At 36.9% G+C, this 24985-nt stretch overlaps 1 protein-coding gene across 2 annotated transcripts in view; it reads left to right on the forward strand.

Moving 5' to 3' along the window:
* LOC128207011 (structural maintenance of chromosomes flexible hinge domain-containing protein 1-like) overlaps positions 1-24985 on the forward strand; it is a 100060-nt gene that overhangs the window by 66520 nt on the left and 8555 nt on the right. For both annotated transcript variants that reach the window (XM_052909798.1, XM_052909797.1), the window contains 20 exons: positions 2236-2381; positions 2726-2855; positions 3683-3769; positions 4389-4550; positions 4746-4871; positions 6636-6715; positions 7049-7209; positions 7842-7960; positions 8366-8424; positions 8681-8765; positions 9162-9293; positions 9779-9937; positions 10126-10261; positions 19913-20032; positions 20437-20522; positions 21273-21395; positions 21851-21952; positions 22202-22290; positions 22880-22986; positions 23284-23354. In XM_052909798.1, the coding sequence (XP_052765758.1) occupies positions 2236-2381; positions 2726-2855; positions 3683-3769; positions 4389-4550; positions 4746-4871; positions 6636-6715; positions 7049-7209; positions 7842-7960; positions 8366-8424; positions 8681-8765; positions 9162-9293; positions 9779-9937; positions 10126-10261; positions 19913-20032; positions 20437-20522; positions 21273-21395; positions 21851-21952; positions 22202-22290; positions 22880-22986; positions 23284-23354 (2280 nt within the window). The remainder of the gene's footprint in view (positions 1-2235; positions 2382-2725; positions 2856-3682; positions 3770-4388; positions 4551-4745; positions 4872-6635; positions 6716-7048; positions 7210-7841; positions 7961-8365; positions 8425-8680; positions 8766-9161; positions 9294-9778; positions 9938-10125; positions 10262-19912; positions 20033-20436; positions 20523-21272; positions 21396-21850; positions 21953-22201; positions 22291-22879; positions 22987-23283; positions 23355-24985) is intronic.

The following is a 24985-nucleotide window of genomic DNA, read 5'->3' on the forward strand; positions in this document are numbered from 1 at the left end:
ATTTAATGAAATTAATGTTTGAATTTTTTTTATAGAAAATTATATTTACCTGTATACAATATTGATATTTATATATCTGAATTATTATTCTTAACACACCTGTGAAGAATTTGTTTCACCATTTTTGGATTCCTTGTTTTTGAAGAAAAAAGTCCTTGTATTGTTGCCTTGGTATTGTCGTTGTGTAAAAACTTGAACCTTGGCACTCATGCTAAAACTGTCAAGATATTCATATAAAACTTGGTACACATTTTACACGAGACAATACACACATATTACGCGGGACAATGCACACATATTACCCAGGACAATACACATGTTACCCAGGACAATACACACATGTTACCCGGGACAATACACACATGTTTCCCGGGACAATACACACATGTTACCCAGGACAATACACACATGTTACCAGGGACAATACACACATGTTACCAGGGACAATACACACATGTTACCAGGGACAATACACACATGTTACGCGGGACAATACACACATGTTACCAGGGACAATACACACATGTTACCAGGGACAATACACACATGTTACCCAGGACAATACACACATGTTACACGGGACAATACACACATGTTACGCGGGACAATACACACATGTTACAAGGGACAATACACACATGTTACCCAGGACAATACACACATGTTACCCCGGACAATACACACATGTTACACGGGACAATACACACATGTTACCCGGGACAATACACACATGTTACACGGGACTATACACACATGTTACCAGGGACAATACACACATGTTACACAGGACAAAACACACATGTTACACGGGACAATACACACATGTTACCCGGGACAATACACACATGTTACCAGGGACAATACACACATGTTACGCGGGACAATACACACATGTTACCAGGGACAATACACACATGTTACCCAGGACAATACACACATGTCCCGGGCCGGGACAATACACACATGTTAGGCGGGACAATACACACATGTTACCCGGGACAATACACACATATTACGCGGGACAATACACACATATTACCCAGGACAATACACACATGTTACCCTGGACAATACACACATGTTTCCCGGGACAATACACACATGTTATCCAGGACAATACACACATGTTACCAGGGACAATACACACATGTTACCAGGGACAATACACACATGTTACCAGGGACAATACACACATGTTACCAGGGACAATACACACATGTTACCCAGGACAATACACACATGTTACACGGGACAATACACACATGTTACGCGGGACAATACACACATGTTACCAGGGACAATACACACATGTTACCAGGGACAATACACACATGTTACCCCGGACAATACACACATGTTACACGGGACAATACACACATGTTACGCGGGACAATACACACATGTTACACAGGACAATACACACATGTTACCAGGGACAATACACACATGTTACCAGGGACAATACACACATGTTACCCAGGACAATACACACATGTTACACGGGACAATACACACATGTTACGCGGGACAATACACACATGTTACATGGGACAATACACACATGTTACCCGGGACAATACACACATGTTATGAGGGACAATACACACATATTACCCAGGACAATACACACATGTTACCAGGGACAATACACACATGTTACCAGGGACAATACACACATGTTACCAGGGACAATACACACATGTTACCCAGGACAATACACACATGTTACCCGGGACAATACACACATGTACAGCAAGCCATAAGTCTGGCTTTATTAACATCATATTGTCATAGATCTTATTTTGGCATTTTATCATCATTTTACCTCTGTGTATGCTGACATTGTGTTTATTACTACATCATTAAAGTTACATTACTGGCTTATTTAATCACTGTAAAATTGTAGGAAAGAACCCGGGATTTATAGAACCATTTGATCTCATTCCTAAGAAAAAACTAATAATGTCACATGACAAACTGACCTGAGATAAAAACACCAACCCATATGCATGTTAGCTGACCTGATAAAGCAAAAGTTTAATGGCACTCTCTTATCGGTTCAATTTCAAAAGGAAACCAGTACAGAAATCAGTCCCTATATGTACATATACTTTGGTGGCTGCAGACCAGTGACCTAATGATATCAGAGGTCAATTATAAAAGAAGAACATTCATCAGTCTAATTAGTCTATATTCTAACATGTCAAATGTAGGAAAATATACTTTCCTCCCCAGATTAATTGGCTAGCCAAGCTGAACAAGGACATACTGATGAAGGGCCAGTTACCAGGAATCAAGGCCACTAACTCTGTATTGGAGCTCAAGTACTGTCAGGTGTCTGTGGCAGAAAGCTCTGGCCTTGAGCTGGGATTTGTACTCAAGTAAGTGATGGTCCATAATTGATTTTAACAGTACCTATACCATTTGATACCTGTGCATGTTGTAAGTGCTCTCTGTAATTAAGATGGTTAACTTGAAGGTGTTATGTTTTGTAATGATTTGTTGGGTGAAAAGTCCATACATATGCTCCAAAGTTTAAACTTTCTGTTTAAAATCTAAAAATGCTGTAAAATCATTCCATAGCAACTGTCTTTGTTCGAGTAAATGGCGTAAATGTAGAGGGAATTTGTATATTACAGCCTCTAACATAACTGTCAAGGTCACAATTAGTAAATAATTGTCTTTGTGTGAACTACCATGCAGATAGATACTTAAAACATTTCAGGACAACAGCGTGGGAACCACATGGCCTTAACTGCACATTGACTGGCTCCAACAAGATCAGTATTGGCCAGCCTTTGGCCGGTGAACTTCTGGTTAAGATTATTGACAAGTTTGGCAATAAAATTGATATGGTAAGTGGCCTGGATTTTGCCAGGGTTGTAGGGCTATGAAAGTTTTTTTGCTTTAGATTAGCACTTTCTTGTTTTGTTGCCTTTATTTGCCATTGTAAAGGATGCTTAGAACAAAATTTAGTGCATCTTGAATGTTATGACCCAAGAACATACAATAGGGCTTAAAGCAACACTGAATTAACTCTCTGTTTTTATTGTGTTGCCTGTAAATCATGCCAGACACAGGGGTTTCTTTTGATCTTTAACATCCGATAAATGTGGAATTCCAGTATGGAGTAAGGACTATCTTGAAATGAGTGTATTAAAGTTTCGGGTAAGTAGGTGTCCAATATGGGATATATGGGGCAAAGGAAACCATAAAGGATGGGAGCTAGGAATATGGTTTCCAGCACTTCATGTATCCCATATATAGCACTTACAAAACCATTGCCCTTATAAACTTATAAAATATTCATTTATTGAATGTTTGTTTTATAACAAATTGTAGTACAGTTATGCAAAATGTTCCATTTATTCATCAGAATTAGAAAATAAATGCCATTTTGTTTGTGAATTCAGTTTAAACATATTTTATTCAACATAAATATTGAATATCACATTACAACATTGTATGTCAAACATTTATATACATGACATATTGAAACACAAGCAGACCTTGTAATGTTCCCTCTAAAAAGATTCATTTACACTAAATCATTAGCTGTAGAATGCACAATTTAAAAGATCATCTATGTATGAACAAGGCAGTGTATAAGCACAGCATCAAATTAAGACTGGATATTGGTGAAAAGAATTACAAGGTTGTCATGGGAGATTGGTTATTTCAGGATGGTAAAGGTTTTGTGAATGAGTTAGCGGCCCACATCAGTGGAGAGGGGCTTAAGAAGGAGCTGTGTAAGATTACATATGATAAGGTAAGGATATATTGGTGAAAACCTTCCCTTAGCTTCACTTTCATCTTTAATATCATCTTGTTCTAGGTCTCAGAAAAGTGAAGAGTTTCACAAATGGTGAAAAACAGTGTTATGCTACATTAGGTGTAGGGTTTAAGCCATGTTTTGTAAAGCTAAGGGAAAAAAAGGGCACATTGTTTCGGGCCCTGAAAAACTTGAGTTAAGAATTATGTTTGATTGAAGTAATACTTGGTTTCAACTGCATATTACAGTACACTCTTCAGGTAAACTTTATTTTTCATTTTACTCCATGGATTTTCAGCATGGTGGACATTTAATGTAATTTGTCTCTTATCAGCTTTCCTTGGCATTTTTACTTTCACCCTCCATGGCTGATCAGTGGACCGAAGAATTATGAATGCTGTGTTTCTCAGAGGTGTAAACATGGTGAAACTCGTTAGAAACCAATTAGAATCTCCTACTATATCTAAATTTGTTTATTTATTTGGATACTGTTCTCTCATGGTGACATTTCAATATTTTTTATACCCACTTATTAGTAAATGTTGGTCATTTGATGTAATGAATGGTCCAAATGAATGGGAACAAATATTGATAAACAAAGTTATTTTAATTTCAGCAACTGATGTCAGCAATAATTAAAGGCATAGTGTTTGAAGGTGGAACAATTGGTAAAAAAGAGCTTCAGATTCAGTGGAAGAGCCTCAAGGATTATGTCCGCCTAGAAATGGTGGCAGGGCCTCCCGCAAAGATCAAGTTCCTACACTATAACCCTGATGAGGTAGGGCAATTTACTGACACCTAACCACATTTCTTAATCTTAATAATTTGTGGATCCAGAAACTGTGATGAAATGCAATTCAATAAAGCTGATTTATCTTTGATCTGTAAATGGAGGTCTCCCTCCCACAGGAGTTGGTATTACACAACAAGAAAGACCAAACGATTGGCTTATTCCTTAATTTTCTTTTCACAGGAGCTAGTGTTATACAACGAAAGCCAGTTCCCAAAGCCGATTGTTGTACAGTTACTAGATGAGGGTGAAAACCCGGCCCGGGTCGCCGACATAAAGATGCAGCTTGCTAAGGACACCAAACTAAAGGTATTGGAGGTTCCATGGTTATATCTAATTCAAGTAATGACGAAGCATGTTATAGATTTGTTGTATACTGATCATGTTGAATGCCTTGATTAGCGAGAGGGAACAAAATGTGAAGACAATAATGAGAAGGCTAAGAATCATTTAATTGATTCATATATACAGTATTGTAGTGCTTATCAGCATTTGACTTGATTAGTTTGAGTGAAGTAAAACGTGTTAAGATGGATGTGTTTTTGAGGCATGTATAGTATTGAAAAATTAATTTGGATCCAACTTTGCATTGTAATGAGCATTGCCTGTAAGGGATAGTAGGTTGGCATTTAATGTTTTACAAGTGTCTGCCTGATGTGCTTTGTTTAGCACTATAGAATCTTATATCAAGTGCCATTTAATGCAAACATTTATGATGTGAGTTAAGGTAAAATTATAAATCCAACCTATGGCAAACCTATAATTTTATTCATGTTTAAAATCATACTCTTGTTCTCAAATGGCAAATTTGTTGAGCCAAATCTAAACATTTAAAAAAAAAATCAATAGAAAGTTTGACGACCACATAGTTGGGTGAAATGACATAAATGTCAATATATAACAATTTTATTACAAACAAATCAAGATACATCATGTGGTAAAGGATGATTTGAATTATGTATGAAATAAATAGCAATAAAGGTACATTATTATCTGTAAAATATTAAAATGTTAACAAGCATGCTAATTTAGTGAATTATTATGAATACAAATTAGGGATGTGAACGAATATTCGAATATTCGATCAAACGTTTGGTATTCGAATGTCAAAATCGGTATTCGAATATTTGAAAAAAAAGAGCAATGGTACTAATTCTCAATTAAGAGAATAAAAACCTTTTGCCTACAACACTGTTGTTGTTTATAAAGTTTGTTTTGTTTTTACAACGACTGGCCCCTAATGCCAGAGGTGTGAATGTGATGACAATACACTAAACACGCGTCATATGTCATTTAGGGGCATATCGTCGGGTACTGTAAAAAGTCCCCCTACTTTTACAATAACTGACTAGGAATCGGCTTTAACACCAATGTTTTGTCATGGTTGCAAATTAAGGTGTGCAACATAGCTCAAATCGCTCTGATGATATGAATGCCATGTGCTACAATTATGTTGATACATATATGGGCTTTAAACTGTTTTCCAAGTTTCGATACAATGCTCGTGCTTTGAAATGTAAATGTATAGTATAGCGTTTTAGGATATATTTCCTCTATTGTTGAACAATAGATGAGTCAAATGCAGATATGTTTTTGCTTTATTAATTTACTAGTTCCCGAGTTGGTTTGGGTTTTCCATAGTTATATTTAGTCAATTTACAAGTCAATCTCAGAACGAGGCTGTTCGTCCTACGGAAATACCCTCCGGTTGGCGAAAAACGCTATTTGACTAGGAATCCATCTAAATTCACATTGTTTACAAATATAAAGGCACTGGAATTGAAATAATTCGATTTTGTTGTTTGTCTGTTTATAATGTATTGTTTTTTTCTTCCTGAAAATTGCGAATGTCAAATTTGGGGAAAATGAGGATCAGCCGCACGTACTGGCTACAACAAAGTAGGATAAAATGCCCCGGCTATTACTTAAGCGAATAATAATGGTAGTTACTACATCTTCCAAAATATGTATTTCGGTAATCAAATATTCGATCGAAAGAATTACCGAATATTCGAATATCAAGTTTGCCATTCGTTTGCATCCCTAATACAAATACAACTGCTGTTTCTTCAGTTGATTCCCACCGTTCAACCTACCAAGACCAACAAGGAGGGCGTTGCAGACTTTGGCATGTACACCATCTCCTGCTCACAGTATGTACTCAAGTGGTTGCTTCTTAAACTTATGTGCTTTTAAGTATTCTTATTACCAAAGTTTGCTCAAAATATGCAAAAAAGGTCATGAACATTTGTTAGAAGATAGATTTAAAGTAAACTGATGGTGAAGCACCTCAAGTTATTGCTATTTTTTTTAATATTTTCTAGGAAATGAAACTCAGATGTGATCAGTTTATAGTATTATATAATTAAAATAAGAAAAATTATTAACATTTCACAACTATTTTATATAGTCAACAGTTAAGAGGAGGTAAGATTTTATCATTAAGACAATTTTAACACATGCTGGGGTATTTTGCTTTTCCGTAGGGGAAAATATGAGGTGCAGCCGAAGGCGTTCATCTCTACCAGTTTTGTCCTGTCTGGCCCTAAACTGAAGATATCCATCCAGCCTGACCCCACACGCCCAGCCAGTCTCAATGTGGTCTATAACACCAAGTTGACTCTCGTAGTTGGACAGTCTTTGCCTGGTAATACCAATTTAGTCCTATAGATAATTAGCCTGGTAAGAATAACTTAAACTGGTGTCTGTGTATCAGAGTGCCTGGTAATTTGTGGACCAGATTTATATTAATGAAGTTATCAGTTATTGAGTAAGAAATTCACCTGTTCAAGTGATTTTGTTTTTATCAGCTTTGTCTATAAAGCCTGTTGAGTCTACCCAACTCAGTCAATATTATTAAGTGTCTGGTACTATATATAAAGGATCTCACATGAGTGGTCATTAAATACGGAATTTTGGTAACAAGTTTCCTAAAATTGAAAATTCCTAAAAAACAGCCTTGGCAATTTTAGTAGTTTAGTTTAATAAATTTTGTATTGAATGACCACGAATGTTAGATTCTATTTATATCATAATTATATATGCGCCAATCTACAGCCCTAAATGTCACTATATAGTGCGGCCATTTTCAACGCTATTTGCTCATGACGTAACGTCACACTTTTTTGATAGTTGTTACACTAGTTACTTATATAAAAAAATATATAATGACTTAATATCACGTCATGTACATAGCTATGTATAGCTTTTTACCATAGGCTAGAGATATTCAATTCAAACAGATTTACAAAGTTTGAAGGCTTGTCTTTTCCTTCCCAGAGTACACAGTGACAGTGGTATCAGAGGATGGTAGTCCGCTGACCACGGCCAAGTGTTCCCATGTGTCCCTCAAACTCTGGAAGTCTGATGGCTATGATAGCAACAGTCTGCCCAGCAGGGTGAGTCACCATACAAAACATGGTTATCAGTCCTGGTACGGTAATTATTTATAACCTACTAACAACAGCCAAGTTTGAGGGTGGCTATGGTCTAGTAGAATAGGTCCCCGCCTCTCACTTAAGGAGTTGTGGGTTTGAATCACCAGTGGTTCTATCTTATAACCTCTCAAGAAGCACATCAGTACTGCTTTCTACCCAGGTAACAGACTCAAGCATGATTAATATCAGCTTTGAGATGTGTTCACAAGCTACAATAGTATAAACTAACAGTGAAGTCTATAACCACTGTTCATGATTGCCAATATAAATTATGTGGTTTACACTATTATTAGAAACATGCTGGAAGAGCTGTTAATACAGAGTATAATTTTCGACCTGTCAATAAATGCATGATTTCCATTGCAGACCCTGTCACACAACCCTGAAACAACAAAGAAGTCTGAGGCAGGAGTCTTCCATTTTAGGTAGGTTTGTTTAAAGGCATCAATATCATGACAACTTTCAACATTTATACTGATTTAGATTTTTTAGGGGAAAATACATAAACTACAGGGAGTGATACTGTGTTGTCTTGGTGAAAAAGACATGTTTGAGCAAACAATGGACAAAATGAACTTACTATATATATATAAGCTCATCTATTACATTCATTAAAAATATTATAAATGTATATCAAATAGGAATTTAACATAGCTCTTGTACATGCAAATGTATTCCTAGGAACATCGACACTCCGGAGGAGTCAGGCCCTTACAACATCATGTTTGTCTTCTATGACGGCAAACATCAACTCTTCAGCAGTGTGGTAGGTGTCTTGTAGAACTTATCAATTGATGTTTGTTTTGTGTCCCCTGAAAATGTGACTTGTAAGTATTACTTTTAGCATTAGTGGTGTTAGCCTAGTTGAATAACATTTTATAGCATATAAATTTATGGCTGACCAATTACTTTAAATACATGGTAGGATATCAAAGTGGAGATGTACAATATTCTGTTTCAATTTCATGATTGAATACCTTAAAATGAATAATTAGATGAAACCTGACAGTATATTTGGTATATTAGAACGTTTTATATCACATGGTCTATTTTGTACATATGATATGTATGGTAGAGGGATGCATTCAATGAATATATATATATATATATATGCAGTAGATGACTGTGTTGAGTAGCTGGTGTATGTGAGTCCTGATTCCAGATCCACACAAAGATAGAGCCAGGAGTTCCTGTGAAGCTGTTTGCCCTGGAAGAGCTGGGTACAGCCACCATCTCCAACAGTAAGAACGTCAACACCAGGTGCATCGTCAGAAACCTTAAACTGGAACTCAGGGTAAGAGACAAAATATGATTCTTGATTTTAAACCGCAGGATTTCTTGTTTTTAACGGGAGGATTTCTTGTTTTTAACAGGAGGATTTCCTTTTTAAGGGGAGGATTTCTTGTTTTTAACAGAAGGATTTCTTTTTTAATGGGAGGATTTCTTGTTTTTAACAGGAGGATTTCCTTTTTAATGGGAGGATTTCTTATTTTTAATGGGAGGATACTTCCTGTATGTATGTGACCCACTGTAAGAAATATATCAGATATTTAACTTCAAGAGCATTTGGTACAAGTTTTACAAGTAGACAGATATTTTGGGTAAATAAATAGTGCACAAAACATTGAATACCGGTATTAATCAATGCTACTTTCCTGGTTTTCTATTAAACATACATCAATTCATTGGAGAATATATACATATCTTGCATGTACATGTATATTGTTCTTGCTGTAAAGTCTACATACAATGCTTTAAAGATATAACATGTTGACACAGGACAAGTTTAACAACCATGTGACCCGGGGCATGAACGGCTGTGTGAACGTCCAAGTGTCGTGTCCCACAGATGAGAAAGAGCTCCCAATGTTACATGGGACAAGCTCCAAGTCTCGAGTGCTCCAGTTTACCCTGGCAGGGGGCAGCTGTACTATACAGGTATAGATCAGTCCTAATGGCTAAAGCTGTACATCAATATGTAATGCAACAATTTTGTGCTCTCTTGTGATTTAGATTTAAGGGAATTTGGTCTTTAAGCTAGCTTATTTTTACTTAAAACATGATTTTGTATTACTCTTTTATGCAAAATATTTGCAAATTGGCACACTGAATTCCTAAATATTCAGATGGTAGCTATCCAGGAGAACAGTCCTGGGAAGGATGGCTGTCAGTATGAACTCAACTGTAGCGTCGTGTGGTGTGATCCTATACCTGTTAAGACTACGCTGGAACCACTATGTATACCCTTCCTCTTCTATAACGGTAGGAACTATCATTAGTTTGGGAGGGGGGGGGGGTATTGTGAAAGCCTTGTCATTGTTGTTGTCAGCATCCAAGAACTTAAACCTCGGCCATTACTCAAAACTGTTCAAGATATTAGAATGAAACTAGCATCACATGTTACTGGTGATAATATGTACATGTGTAGCAAGGCCCTTACCCTGGCTTAGATATTTGTCAAGTTGTGCCCCTTGATAGTTTGAAAAAGTCAAGCAAAATCCTTAATTGGCAATGACTTATAAATGTTTAAGATAATTACATTTAACATTGGGCCAATTGTTCAGAACTATGTTAAGTGAACGACAGGATAAGCGACACCTTTGTTAATTTTCAAACTTGACATATTTGCTGATGTGCTCACATATAAAGATATAAACAAGTACAGTTGAAAAAGGCTGTGCCAAATCTTGTTACAAATACATCAGATCAAAAGTGTATCCAATAAACTTCCAGAGCAGGTATGATTTTAAATTTAACAAATATGACAATAAAAATGGTTGTTAACTTTTGTTGTCACAACAGTGAGAAAGTGTACATGTGTAGCACAGCCTCTAACACTGGCTTAGACACTTGTTACATTTAACATTGTACACCTATCAACAGTGAGAAAGTGTACATGTGTAGCACAGCCCCTAACCCTGGCTTAGACACTTGTTACATTTAACATTGTACACCTATCAACAATGAGAAAATGTACATGTGTAGCACAGCCCCTAACCCTGGCTTAGACACTTGTTACATTTAACATTGTACACCTATCAACAGTGAGAAAGTGTACATGTGTAGCACAGTCCCTAACCCTGGCTTAGACACTTGTTACATTTAACATTGTACACCTATCAACAGTGAGAAAGTGTACATGTGTAGCACAGTCCCTAACCCTGGCTTAGACACTTGTTACATTTAACATTGTACACCTATCAACAGTGAGAAAGTGTACATGTGTAGCACAGCCCCTAACCCTGGCTTAGACACTTGTTACATTTAACATTGTACACCTATCAACAGTGAGAAAGTGTACATGTGTAGCACAGTCCCTAACCCTGGCTTAGACACTTGTTACATTTAACATTGTACACCTATCAACAGTGAGAAAGTGTACATGTGTAGCACAGTCCCTAACCCTGGCTTAGACACTTGTTACATTTAACATTGTACACCTATCAGCAGTGAGAAAGTGTACATGTGTAGCACAGTCCCTAACCCTGGCTTAGACACTTGTTACATTTAACATTGTACACCTATCAACAGTGAGAAAGTGTACATGTGTAGCACAGCCCCTAACCCTGGCTTAGACACTTGTTACATTTAACATTGTACACCTATCAACAGTGAGAAAGTGTACATGTGTAGCACAGTCCCTAACCCTGGCTTAGACACTTATTACATTTAACATTGTACACCTATCAACAGTGAGAAAGTGTACATGTGTAGCACAGCCCCTAACCCTGGCTTAGACACTTGTTACATTTAACATTGTACACCTATCAACAGTGAGAAAGTGTACATGTGTAGCACAGCCCCTAACCCTGGCTTAGACACTTGTTACATTTAACATTGTACACCTATCAACAGTGAGAAAGTGTACATGTGTGAAAGTGTACATGTGTAGCACAGCCCCTAACCCTGGCTTAGACACTTGTTACATTTAACATTGTACTCCTATTAACAGTGAGAAAGTGTACATGTGTAGCACAGCCCCTAACCCTGGCTTAGACACTTGTTACATTTAACATTGTACACCTATCAACAGTGAGAAAGTGTACATGTGTAGCACAGCCCCTAACCCTGGCTTAGACACTTGTTACATTTAACATTGTACACCTATCAACAGTGAGAAAGTGTACATGTGTAGCACAGCCCCTAACCCTGGCTTAGACACTTGTTACATTTAACATTGTACACCTATCAACAGTGAGAAAGTGTACATGTGTAGCACAGCCCCTAACCCTGGCTTAGACACTTGTTACATTTAACATTGTACACCTATCAACAGTGAGAAAGTGTACATGTGTAGCACAGTCCCTAACACTGGCTTAGACACTTGTTACATTTAACATTGTACACCTATCAACAGTGAGAAAGTGTACATGTGTAGCACAGTCCCTAACACTGGCTTAGACACTTGTTACATTTAACATTGTACACCTATCAACAGTGAGAAAGTGTACATGTGAAGCACAGCCCCTAACACTGGCTTAGACACTTGTTACATTTAACATTGTACACCTATCAACAGTGAGAAAGTGTACATGTGTAGCACAGTCCCTAACACTGGCTTAGACACTTGTTACATTTAACATTGTACACCTATCAACAGTGAGAAAGTGTACATGTGTAGCACAGTCCCTAACCCTGGCTTAGACACTTGTTACATTTAACATTGTACACCTATCAACAGTGAGAAAGTGTACATGTGTAGCACAGTCCCTAACACTGGCTTAGACACTTGTTACATTTAACATTGTACACCTATCAACAGTGAGAAAGTGTACATGTGTAGCACAGTCCCTAACCCTGGCTTAGACACTTGTTACATTTAACATTGTACACCTATCAACAGTGAGAAAGTGTACATGTGTAGCACAGTCCCTAACCCTGGCTTAGACACTTGTTACATTTAACATTGTACACCTATCAACAGTGAGAAAGTGTACATGTGTAGCACAGTCCCTAACCCTGGCTTAGACACTTGTTACATTTAACATTGTACACCTATCAACAGTGAGAAAGTGTACATGTGTAGCACAGTCCCTAACACTGGCTTAGACACTTGTTACATTTAACATTGTACACCTATCAACAGTGAGAAAGTGTACATGTGTAGCACAGCTATAACCCATGATGCTTCAATAATTGTCAATGTAATGCCCAATATTATACTTGGCAGTCTTTTTTTAGACACCTTCTCTACATATATGGGATAATCTCTTTAGTATGATTGTAAATGATAACATTGAATTAAGAGTGGTTACAGTTGCATAATTTTACGGTACTTTCATTTGTTACACTTCATACATACTGTTAGATATTGACAGAAAAAATCTTAATAATGAATATGCATGAGGAATTGGAGACATCTCTTCTTCCAATGAAATGGCATGTTACAATTAAATACTCTTCAATAACCCTGTACTGTCAGTTGTCTTCACAGGCAGCTGTTTTAAAATTTGGAGTGACAAGGTGGACTCAGTTAAATTTGAGCTTTCCCTGGAATTCTTTTTCTATGGGAAAACTTTTATGAGTGTCTGTTTATATTTAAGCATTGGTAACTTGCAGAAACAATGAAACTACCTCTTTAATTATTCATGATAACAAGATTTTCTTTGCCATATCACCCACGATATTCAACAAAGCATAGCCCAGTAGTGTATCGGGGATATCCGACGTTGGCTGATTAGTCAAAAGTAAATCAAAAGAACTCTGATATTTTTTCATTTATTTCTTAGGTACATCTACAATAATAGTAAAAAACACTCATTAATTGGTCACTGCTCAGAAATCATTTATTCATTTGTCACTGTTCACCTATAAATTGTTATACTGTTATTCTTACAAACTCTTACAAGTAATTCACTGACAGTATTTACTGCTCCCTTTTCTTTACAACCCCAGCTAGTGTGTTGAGTAAATGTTCCAGGGACTTGCAGGCTTTGTATTTACACTTGGCCCTCGTCACTACAGCTGCTTTCCTACAGAAATGTTACAAGAAAGTGAATGATGTATTCATCAAACACAGAAAGGCATGTGTATGTCAGCAATTGCCTTTAAACTATTCTAACAAATCTATTTAAAAGAATATGTGTATAAGACATGTTTCTGTTAGTAGCAAGCTAACGTATAAAGGAAACTTGAACTTCCACGATTGGAAGTACCAAATCTGAAACATATGAAAAGTTTATCAAGAGTCATTTACCCTGCCAAGATCCATGCTCATTAAGTCATGAGTCACTTACCCAGCCAGATTCAATGATAAGCTTATCAAGAGCCACTTACCCTGCCAGTTTCCATGCTGAGTGACTTACCCTGCCAGATTCCATGCTTAGTGACTTACCCTGCCAGTTTCCATGCTTAGTGACTTACCCTGCCAGTTTCCATGCTTAGTGACTTACCCTGCCAGATTCCATGCTTAGTGACTTACCCTGCCAGTTTCCATGCTTAGTGACTTACCCTGCCAGTTTCCATGCTTAGTGACTTACCCTGCCAGTTTCCATGCTTAGTGACTTACCCTGCCAGTTTTCAGGCTTAGTGACTTACCCTGCCAGATTCCATGCTAAGTGACTTACCCTGCCAGATTCCATGCCTTGAGGACAATGTATCCATTTTTGTGCTGGAAACCACTAGATGTTGGTGCACAGGAGCTGTCTTCTCTTATAGACATCAGGTGTAGATGCCCCTGGGTCAAATTGGTCGGAGCTGGGATTGTAATGGTTACCTGTAGAAGATTTTTGAAAAAGTTGTAGAATATAAGATTTTATGAAGTGCAAATAATTATTAAACTACATTGAAATCTTAAAATATTGCTGAAAATATCTTGTAATCATAGCATCTGTTTTAACACAGTGTTATTTTCTTGCTATATTTTGTTCATTGGTAGTTAAGGGACACCCTATAGGTTGTGGATATTTTGTGTTACCTGTTTGTTACCATCTCTTGTGGAAGTGATGATCCATCTCCATCTACATTATGGCCTACAGTGTTAAATCAATGACAAATGCAATGTGAAAGTTATCCCATTCACCTGTTTGTTGAAGTCTCCGGTGTCGAGGTTTTTCAGGAACACAATGGGTCCGAGGGAGATGATGTTACTAATAAGCCTGTTCTTCTGTCGCAGCTCAACCAGCTTCTCATTCTGCACTTTTATGATCTAGAAAATAAATTATTATAGGCCGACTTGTGACATAATGGACATAGCATTATCATTTCTGTTTTCCAGCTTGACTGGTTTCTTGCCAGGCAATGAACTCAACTATGATTTTTCTCAGTTTTTACTGTCTTAACAATGGAGGAAAAAATGAAACAGTAATGTTAACAAAACCAGAACAATAAATATCAAAACCTGCCTTCATCTGTGTTTGTTTGAGTGTGGACACAGCCTGTGGTGGGAGGAAGATGCTGATATTGCTGTCGTGAGAGGAGGTGAGCCAGCCACCTTGGGGTGTCACGGTGAAGGTCTCTGTTGTTGTGGCAACCAGCCCCTGGGGTAGTTCATCATCCTGGTCATTGCTGATACGCCACAATCCACTTGACGTTTTCTTAATAGCCTTTTCTGAGAAACTGAAGAAAAAGGAGATAAAATTAAGTTTGACATGTTTTTGGGTTTATGTAAATGGAGTATAATTTGCCGACATTATATTCATAAGAACATATTTTAATACATTGAATAAAATACTATGCTCTTCGTTCTTTTCAGATAATGATGAAAACACAAAGTACCAAGTGAAGAGCACCTTAGAGCGTATCATGTTTACATAATTAACGAGTTCATACACTAGCACTATGTATTTACCAACCTTTTGCCCATACTGAGGCCCTTTAGGGACAGGACTGGATGAAGCAGCTGTTTGTTTAGCAACATCTCAACTTGGTTACAAATGCCTAGTAATCGGTAGTCAGTAGTCTGAGCTGGTACATTGCTGGTAGACACATCATCACTCTCTGCCTTCAGGGCAGCCTCATGGGCCTGGAATCTCTTGTATGTCCTGAATGACTCATCTAAGAGACTGTTCTCATGAATTCTGTTGCTGTGGTAACTGTTGTCATGCATGTTGCTATGGGAATGCTTTTGATTAAGGAAAGCTGAATTGGAGTTTGTCTCAAGGTGACGAGGACTGAAGCCATTCTGAAGCAAATCCTCACTGTCCCACATCTTGTGGGAGTTGTCAGCATGGGGAAATGTAGCCACCCTTGACATTGTGCTCTCCATTGACCTTGACCTTTGACCTCTCTGTGTGTTGTATTTCCTTCTTGGTTCCCTTCCCCTTCTCTGGCTTTGATACATTCTCCTTTTCTTGTGGAAGTCAGGCTGTGAGCTGATTTCACCATTGTGTAGAGAGATCTTTGCATTGATATTATTGCCCCGAATGTTGAAGTAGTCTAGTCGGTCAAACTGCTTCATGACCTGGGGTATATTGACCAGCATATTGTTTCCAAGGTCAAGTGTACGTAACCTCTTCAATTGAACTATGTCAGATGACACATAGCTGATCTGGTTTGTGTTTAGGCGTATGCTCTGAACTCTTGATAAAGAATACATTCCCATTGGGATATTCTCAAGGTAGTTGTTGTTTGCATTCAGTGATTTGAGTCTCTTCATGTTCACCACTGAGAAGTTGTACAGTTTATTGTTGGCAACATTGAGATACTGTAGGTTTGGAAACATGTCGGGGATGTAGTCTAGATTATTTTCTTGCAGATGTAAAACCTGTAAAGCTTTTAGTGCGGTCAAGGCATTTGGGATGGACTCCAACTTGTTCCCCGTCATGTTCAAATAATGAATGTTCCTAAGTCTTAAAATAGATTGGGGGATTATCTCAAAGCGGTTGTAGGAGAGGTTCAGTTCAAGTAACTGTGTCAGGTTGTCAAAATCTGGGAGAAGGTTTGTAAGGTTGTTTCCCATTAAATTCAGTGTCCGTAAAGAGGTGATCTTGCATACTGGTAATGGTAGATGCTCAAACCTGTTGTTTGCCAGATTCAGATACTTGAGTTTATGCAGCTTCTGCACTGAGAATGGCAGGTACCACAGATTGTTACCATGGAGATCAAAGTATTTCAGGTTTTCCAGGGCACCTATTTCATGTGGTAAACATTCAAAGTCATTCTGTCCAAGCTTCAGTACTCTGAGATTCTTCAACAATCCCAGGCTTGTTGGAAGAGCAGCCAGCTTGTTCCTGGTTAGATTCATCTCTACCAGGTTAATACAGTTTGGTAGAGTCTCTGGTAAGAATGTGATCTCGTTGCCATCAAGGTATAGAAATTTCAGGCTTCTGAGCCTTGAGATTGCCATTGGTACCTCACTGAAATGGTTCTGAGAGAGCTTTAAGACCTCAAGTCTGGAAAATAAGAACACCTCTATCGGTATGGCAACAAGTCCATGATTGGCTAGATCAATCTGGACCAATCCTTTTGAATTTGTCACAAGATTTAGTCTCAGGTAACTCCCATTTGACCTTTTGACACTCTTCTTTGACCTCATTGTATTATGTGACCTTGTAGTGTCAAGTGTCCTTGACCTGTTGTGTGACCTCAAGGTCATGTCCGGGTCAGCCTGGTGACCTCCCTGATTGAAGGCTCTAGTTGACAAGCTCCTGTACCCTGAACTCTTGAGTGTCGACATGGTTAAAGTTCTTTTTATTTACTGTTCAAGAAATGCACCAAATTTGTCACCTTAGAAACACACATCAGGGTCAAGAAGTTTTTTTCAATTTCCATTCAGTATTTCAAAATGATTCACAAATTGCCCAACTTCACTGTTTACAAAATATCCATAATTCTGAAAGTTCAGCCAAATCATAACAGCGAATTTATCAATGTAATTATTAGGTTATTATCCATATGTTAATATTTATGCATATTCATGTCAAAGTAATGGCAATATTCTTCTATTATAATTATACTGAGAAATAATAATAAAGAACTCCGTTTAATTCAAAATATCCAGGAAATATATCTTTTATATATAAATCTTAACACTGTGTTTGTTGTTAAGAAACTATTTCTTCAGCTAATGAAACATGTCGAAAACCAAGTCAGTGAGACTGGTAACCAGTACTGGATATACAGCAGCAATCAAATGTATAAAACTTGGTAATATTTTGTTTTGTCAAACATATTTAAGGCAAAAATAAAAGTTTTTTTATTGTTCAATTTTTATCTAGTATTCACTATTAACAGTGACGAAAAGATAACGTTTGGACAGTTTGAAACAAATTTAAACTAGTGATTGCAGGTTGCCAAAAGTCTGTAAAATGAGAGAGGAGAAAAAACAAAATTCAGCTGGTAATATGAATAAGTATTCTAACTTCTTTTGACTTTAATACTTTTATCAAATTTCATGCTACATTACTTCACTGGAAGATATTAAAATAAAGATGACATAAGAATGTTAAAAATCCTAAATTTTGTATACCTTTAATGCGCATCTGAGAATGGAAACAAATCAGAACTATCAAATAAACCACATCCGTTTCACTGGAGAGTATAGAGTAAATAATTTGAAATTCAGGGATGCCAATGTTCCTCTTTTCAGCTGATTCCCTCTTTTTTGCCACAAAACTTTAATTAAAATATGACTTGTTGCCTTTTCCCAGATCTATACAAACAATGTTTCTTGGTATATTATGTGAAAAGGATACTCCTATTTCACACTGGTTTCCAATTTCTTCAAAGATTTGTGTTGGCATCCCTGTCTAATGTATTATCTTTATATGATGGTTAGTCTTTTGCATGTGACCAGTCTAACACTATTTCAGAAGTCAATATTGGCCCATCTGCACCAAGGTTCCTTGTCAATAATTCATTAAGGCATCTTTAATTACCAGAAATGTTTCTTATATATGTTGTTATTGTTCTTGCTAATGAAATATTGATGAAGTCAGATTACCTGGTTAACCTTTAATCAATTCTGGCCTTTTATTGCTGGTAGTGAATGCTTTTGAGGTAATCAATTGCTAGGAGAAGTCTTTCTCTTTTTGTGATCTGTTTAATAAATGTGAATAGGTGTGTATGTCTTTATGCTAAAGGTTTTTATTATTTTTATACTCCACTTATGGAATGGGGGATATAGATTTGCCCTTGTCTGTCTGTGCATTCGTTCATGATTCAAAACTATTTGACCCAGAGTCATGAAACCTTGGAAGAATGTTGTTTAGAAGTTAGCATCTGGGTTTCGTTTACTGCTGCACACAGTAAGGGGAGAGTTATGGTCCTTCAATAACAAAAAATTGGCATTTTTGAACTTGTTATCATTTAAAACTCAAAAACTAAATTAACTAGAGTCATGAAACCTTAGGGGAATGTTTTTGGGGGTAAATAAGTTGTGCACCTGGGGTTTTGTTTGCAGCTGCACATAGTTTAGAGAGATTTATGACCCTTCATTTAGAAAAAATTGGCATTTTCGAATTATGGTCCTTGCATTTAATGGTGGTGACAGTTCTATTAACATGTTTAGGAGGATAGAGCAAGATGTCTACAGATCTAAATACTCCAATTTCCAAAAACCAAGGTGTGAAATTTTCCTGTGTCACATGAGGCAAGTGGGGGCATCCGTGTTCTATAAACTCGATTCAAATTAAATTTGGGTGCACCATTTGACTTTCATCCAGTGATGTTTAAAGTGACATTAGGAAAGGTTTCCATCAGTAATTCCTTGTTATTCAAGCCCCAAACTTGCTCTCTAAATGACCACCATCCAAATGGCATCATGCTGTGTAAGGCACTGAACTATCTACCAGATGTAATACTCCAGCGTGTTTCTACCATGAAAATGACTCCAGCTTGATCCCATCCTGTTATTCTACCGGGAAACACCCTCAAGCATTATTCTCCCAGTCTTCAGCCTTTGGTCATATTGGATCTGAGATTTTAAAGTAAATTTATAAATCCGGTACATTCAAATTCCAAATTCAATTCCAGATGCGAAGAAGCAGACGGAGATGGCTGCACTGACCAAGGAGAGAGATAGCCTCGTTAACGCCATCAAGGTCTACAGGTCCCTGTTTGAGACATCAGAACAGCTTATACAGGAACTTAAAAGTATGTGGTATTTTAGCTGTGATGAGGTTGTGGGTGGGAAACAGTCATTTGCATTGATTGGTATTGTTTTGCAAAATGGATTGGCTACAAAATGAATGCTTAACTTTTGATCCCTAGGCCTAAAAAATGTACACATTTGATTCAAGTTACCAGTTCTTTATAAGTGTGTTTTAATATGTAGTTTAAACCTTTAATGCCTTATACAGAGTATTACTTTAACACCATTCTCTTATGGTGAAAAAAGCGTTCTTATATAAAGCCTAATAAAGAAAAAAAAACTACCTTTTTGAAAAGGATGTTACCCTAACCAATCCAAAAAAAAATTGCCCTATTTATGGACCAAATATAACTGCAAGCAAAAACAAAATTATGAATTCTGTGATTATTTATTGTGCTTGTTTCAGTCTCAGTGAAGGAGATGAAGTCAGATGAGAACAGATATAGAGAGGAGTTGAGGAGACAGAAGGTCCCCATAGCGAGCACTAATTCTGTAAGTTACTATGGTTTTTAGCTCGTCTGTTTAGCAAACAAAAATTTAACCCTTTTCTTCATAAAGAAGTGGCCACATCAGCAGCCCCTAGATATCCCCTGGTATTATAACTAGAGTAACAAGGCGTAACTATGAGGCTATGGACAGAGGAGAAAAAAGGTCGTAACTATGAGGCTATGGACAGAGGAGAAAAAAGGTCGTAACTATGAGGCTATGGACAGAGGAGAAAAAAGGTCGTAACTATGAGGCTATGGACAGAGGAGAAAAAAGGTCGTAACTATGAGGCTATGGACAGAGGAGAAAAAAGGTCGTAACTATGAGGCTATGGACAGAGGAGAAAAAAGGTCGTAACTATGAGGCTATGGACAGAGGAGAAAAAAGGTCGTAACTATGAGGCTATGGACAGAGGAGAAAAAAGGTCGTAACTATGAGGCTATGGACAGAGGAGAAAAAAGGTCGTAACTATGAGGCTATGGACAGAGGAGAAAAAAGGTCGTAACTATGAGGCTATGGACAGAGGAGAAAAAAGGTGTATCAATGAAAGAAAGGTTATGGTACAACAATGACATGTTGAATGTGGAGGCAGCAATCTCATTAATAGGTAGTAAAATATTAAGTGAAGAGTATAGCATGGGGTGAAAAGGGGATTGGCATGTCAGCATTGTATCAAAAAGTTTACTCATGCAAGTAAATGGTTGTGGTACGCTTTCTTTTAGTTGATGAAGACAACACACACTGTTGATATTGCAGGTTGAAGGTGTTGAAAAGCTGCTGAAGGAGTATAATGAGAAGAAGTTGGAGGAGAGTAGCCGGAAACGTCGCCTGTGTGGGCTACAGACCATTGCCGCTAATGATCCAGATGTACTCGGCAAGGTAGGGTAGAAATTAAATAAGTATTATGTGAAACTGCACAACGAAAATATATATTTATTATCTGTAAGAAAATGTAGCCTGTTTTACAGTTAATTATCTAGATGTACTGGGAAAGGTAGGGTAAAATATAAAGAAAAAGATGATAATGGGGAAAAATCATCTTTGATCCTGACTTTAAGTCAAATTTATGTGTCATTGTTCATGTGGACGCCAGACCATTCAAGCAAAAGAACATGGTTGTTTATGATGGGCAACATAGTCTTTATTGGCAACAATGCATTCAAGCGAATTTACATGGTTGTTTGTGCAGGGGATGTACCCATGTAAACAGGCTGAATGATAAATTTTATAGCTTTTGGACTGTAGCATATTTAAGAATCTTAATCGTGTCAATCAAATATTCTATTTGTTGTGTTTTAAGGTGTATAACCAAGATCTCTCTTTCTCCCCTGCAGATAGGTCACCTGGCGTTGATATCAGACGATGATGCGGCCCGAGTACTCTCCTGGCACATGTCTTCCGACATGGACTGTGTCGTCACTCTTACCACTAAAAAGGTGGGTATTAGACTTCAGGTTTAATAGACGTTTGCATCAAAAATAGAAGGAAGCTCCTTGAAATGAATATATAAAATGGCTTTGATAACAATTTCATCAGAGGTCTAAGCCCTTTAACCCTGTTATGGGTCTCAATCTTTCATAAGCAAAACATATCATTATGTACATGTACATGAATTCAGAATTGGAACTTTTGGTCTGTAATCACGTTTGATACAATCCTACATGTATATTCCGTTATACGTACAGGCTAAGGAGATCTACAGCATGACGAGTGGTCGCCAGCAGGTGCTGCCTCTGGACTCCATCTTCAAGAAGAGTCTCACAGAGTGGAACAAGTATGTGCCCATAAAATTGACATCTTGATGATTGTACTGAAATATGTCAAATTTTGATATTCAAAAAAAACCCCACTTAATAACCATGTTACAATTCTGACATGTGTATGTAATGTATGATAACATGTACTACATAATACTATGGGTAAAATACTCAGCTTAGTTAATGTCTGGGTGACAAAGGCATTTGAGTAGAAAGTCTCATTACTTTGGCCAAACTATTTCTTGAGTTTTTGCCTTTATGAGTGAAGATAAAGTCTTGAATTATGGTCATTGATCATGTGAGAAAAAAATCTAGAGTTAAAGGATAAAAGGTGGAGGTAAATTGTATGTACTGTTTTAAAATTGGCTATGTACATGTGATAAAAAAAATAATTACCATTCCTGGTGATCACCAGTAGTACTTTCCTCGACGAAGTTCAGACTGGGGATCAAACTCCTGACTTTATCATCCATAGTCTGGTATGCTAACCACTCGACCATTGCCACTGTCTATATCAAGAGATCTATTGAGCAAACAAGAAAAGCAGATAAGTATCATCCTCTTCAAACAATGCTAAGGATTACATACCTTCATGCTCTCCTACAGACCGCTGCCTCATGTCAAGTACAAGCCCAACTGGCGCCCAGCAGGAAACCCCGTGTTTGCCAGGAACCTGCTCACATTTGAGAAGAACCAGGACATGTGTAAAACTGGTAAGTGAGGCCAGAAGCTTGCCAACTCTATGCATGGGTTACTTCCCTTTGCTGTACACTAAATACGGCTGTGATGCATACTTAAATATTTTGTTTTTTATCCAAATATATTGAAGGTTTTGGAGAAGAAACCTTTATTTCTTTAAAAGATTTTAACCAAAAAAAGAAGGCAGTGGGATGAAAAAAAATATGGTAAATTCTTAAAAAAGTACTGAATTTCTAAGCTGAGTGTGTGACATGTTCAGGTTAATATGGTATAATACCTGTATAATGGTCTGACCTCAATGTTTATTCCAGTGTTCTCAATGCTGCTAGGAGACACATTGTGGATTGATACCCTTGACCAGGCTAACAACTACAGAATAGAGGTTTGCACATTGCACATTTCTGCGAATTAATATTTACATTATGAAACTTCAAATGAAAAATCTTAATGAAATATGTGATTAAATTTTATAACTTCCTTGTGGGTTCAATGATTTAGTGGTGTAGGTGTTTTATGTCCACTTTATGTCAGAGAGTTTGTTGGCTTGAGACCCACTAGGGTTCTCATGAACTCTAAAAATATACATCAGCAGCCAATTGTATAAAAGTTGGTTAAATTTAACCGCTGGTTAAAGTTGTCCAGCGGTTAACTTTAACCAAGTTGGCCATTTTATCCAAACCGTTTATCCGTTTGTATAAAGACAGAAAATGCGGCGGCTAAGTTAACCAACTTGGACAACTTTAACCTAACCAAAACTTCATAAAAATACCCACAATGCACTGGTAAACAAGGTTCCGGTCAGTGCGTGTTTACCGCATTTTTCTGTTAACATCATAGACTTGTTTGGCATATACAACGACATTACGAAAAGGTTGTTGAATTTTAATGAAAAAAAATACCCATCAAATCCATTACACATCCAATATCCATTAAGTAGCGTAAACATGTACCTATTATTTTAATATACACCAATATATAGGGCTTATGGTGTACCTTTGAAAATGAAAATGACAAATGAAAATCTAATATATCATGGTACAGTAGTACCAATTTAATAAAATCGCACTTACCTGTTTCAAGTGCATATTTCCTCTTTATAGAATTTTGTGCATCGGCAGATTTAATGACAAACTTCATTAAATCTGCCCAGCATATTAAAATGGTAAATATTCAACCAAATACCTGAAAAAACTGTCAACAATGTATACGCTCCTTCTGTCAAAAATAGTTTGATAAATATTACACATGCAACATCTCAACGGATAAGCTCATTCCGGAAACAGGGGTATTTAACTTTTAATGTGCACAATATTGTTGATATTGCATCAAATAAAAATGCATGAGCATGCAAACATCATTCATATAAGCTTCTTTAATATACCGTAACAAGTTTTAAGTGAATACCAGTTGCCAATAAATTGTATTTGCTAACCCGAAATAAAAAGTGTCACTTTCATTAAAATGCAATGGCTTCGTCCATTTAAGTGTGTGTTTTTTTGTAGAAGATGCCATCTACGGAATGTATAGTCAGTTTCAACTTTGTCCTTGAAAAAATCAAATGAGTTTTGTATGGGGCCATTCCTTTTGATACTAATTTAATATATTTATCTTGTTTTTTATATGTTGACATTATATGTTATTCAAAGTTGACATTAAAACGTTTAGTTTTATATGTTATTCAAATTAGTATTATTATTCAAATTTAAACTCATTTATATGATAAGTGACTTTTGGTATCAGTATCAGTACAGAGAAATTATTAGTTTACAATTTAACCCTCTCAGCATAATACAATGTATTATTAATAACTTATTCTCTATATGGCCTTCGATAAACCATTGCGTGAATCCATTTCCACTTACCAGGACCACAAAATCAACAGACATGAAATATAATTTCTGTTCTTTATTTTCATAAAACTATGTAAATAAATTCAAAGTCAGTGTGTAACAACACACACATGTATTTAAGATTAATAAAATCTTTAATGTTAGTGTTGAAGAGACATGCAAA

The sequence above is a fragment of the Mya arenaria genome, chromosome 10, assembly GCF_026914265.1.
Source record: "Mya arenaria isolate MELC-2E11 chromosome 10, ASM2691426v1".
NCBI classification, from domain to species: Eukaryota; Metazoa; Mollusca; class Bivalvia; order Myida; family Myidae; genus Mya; species Mya arenaria.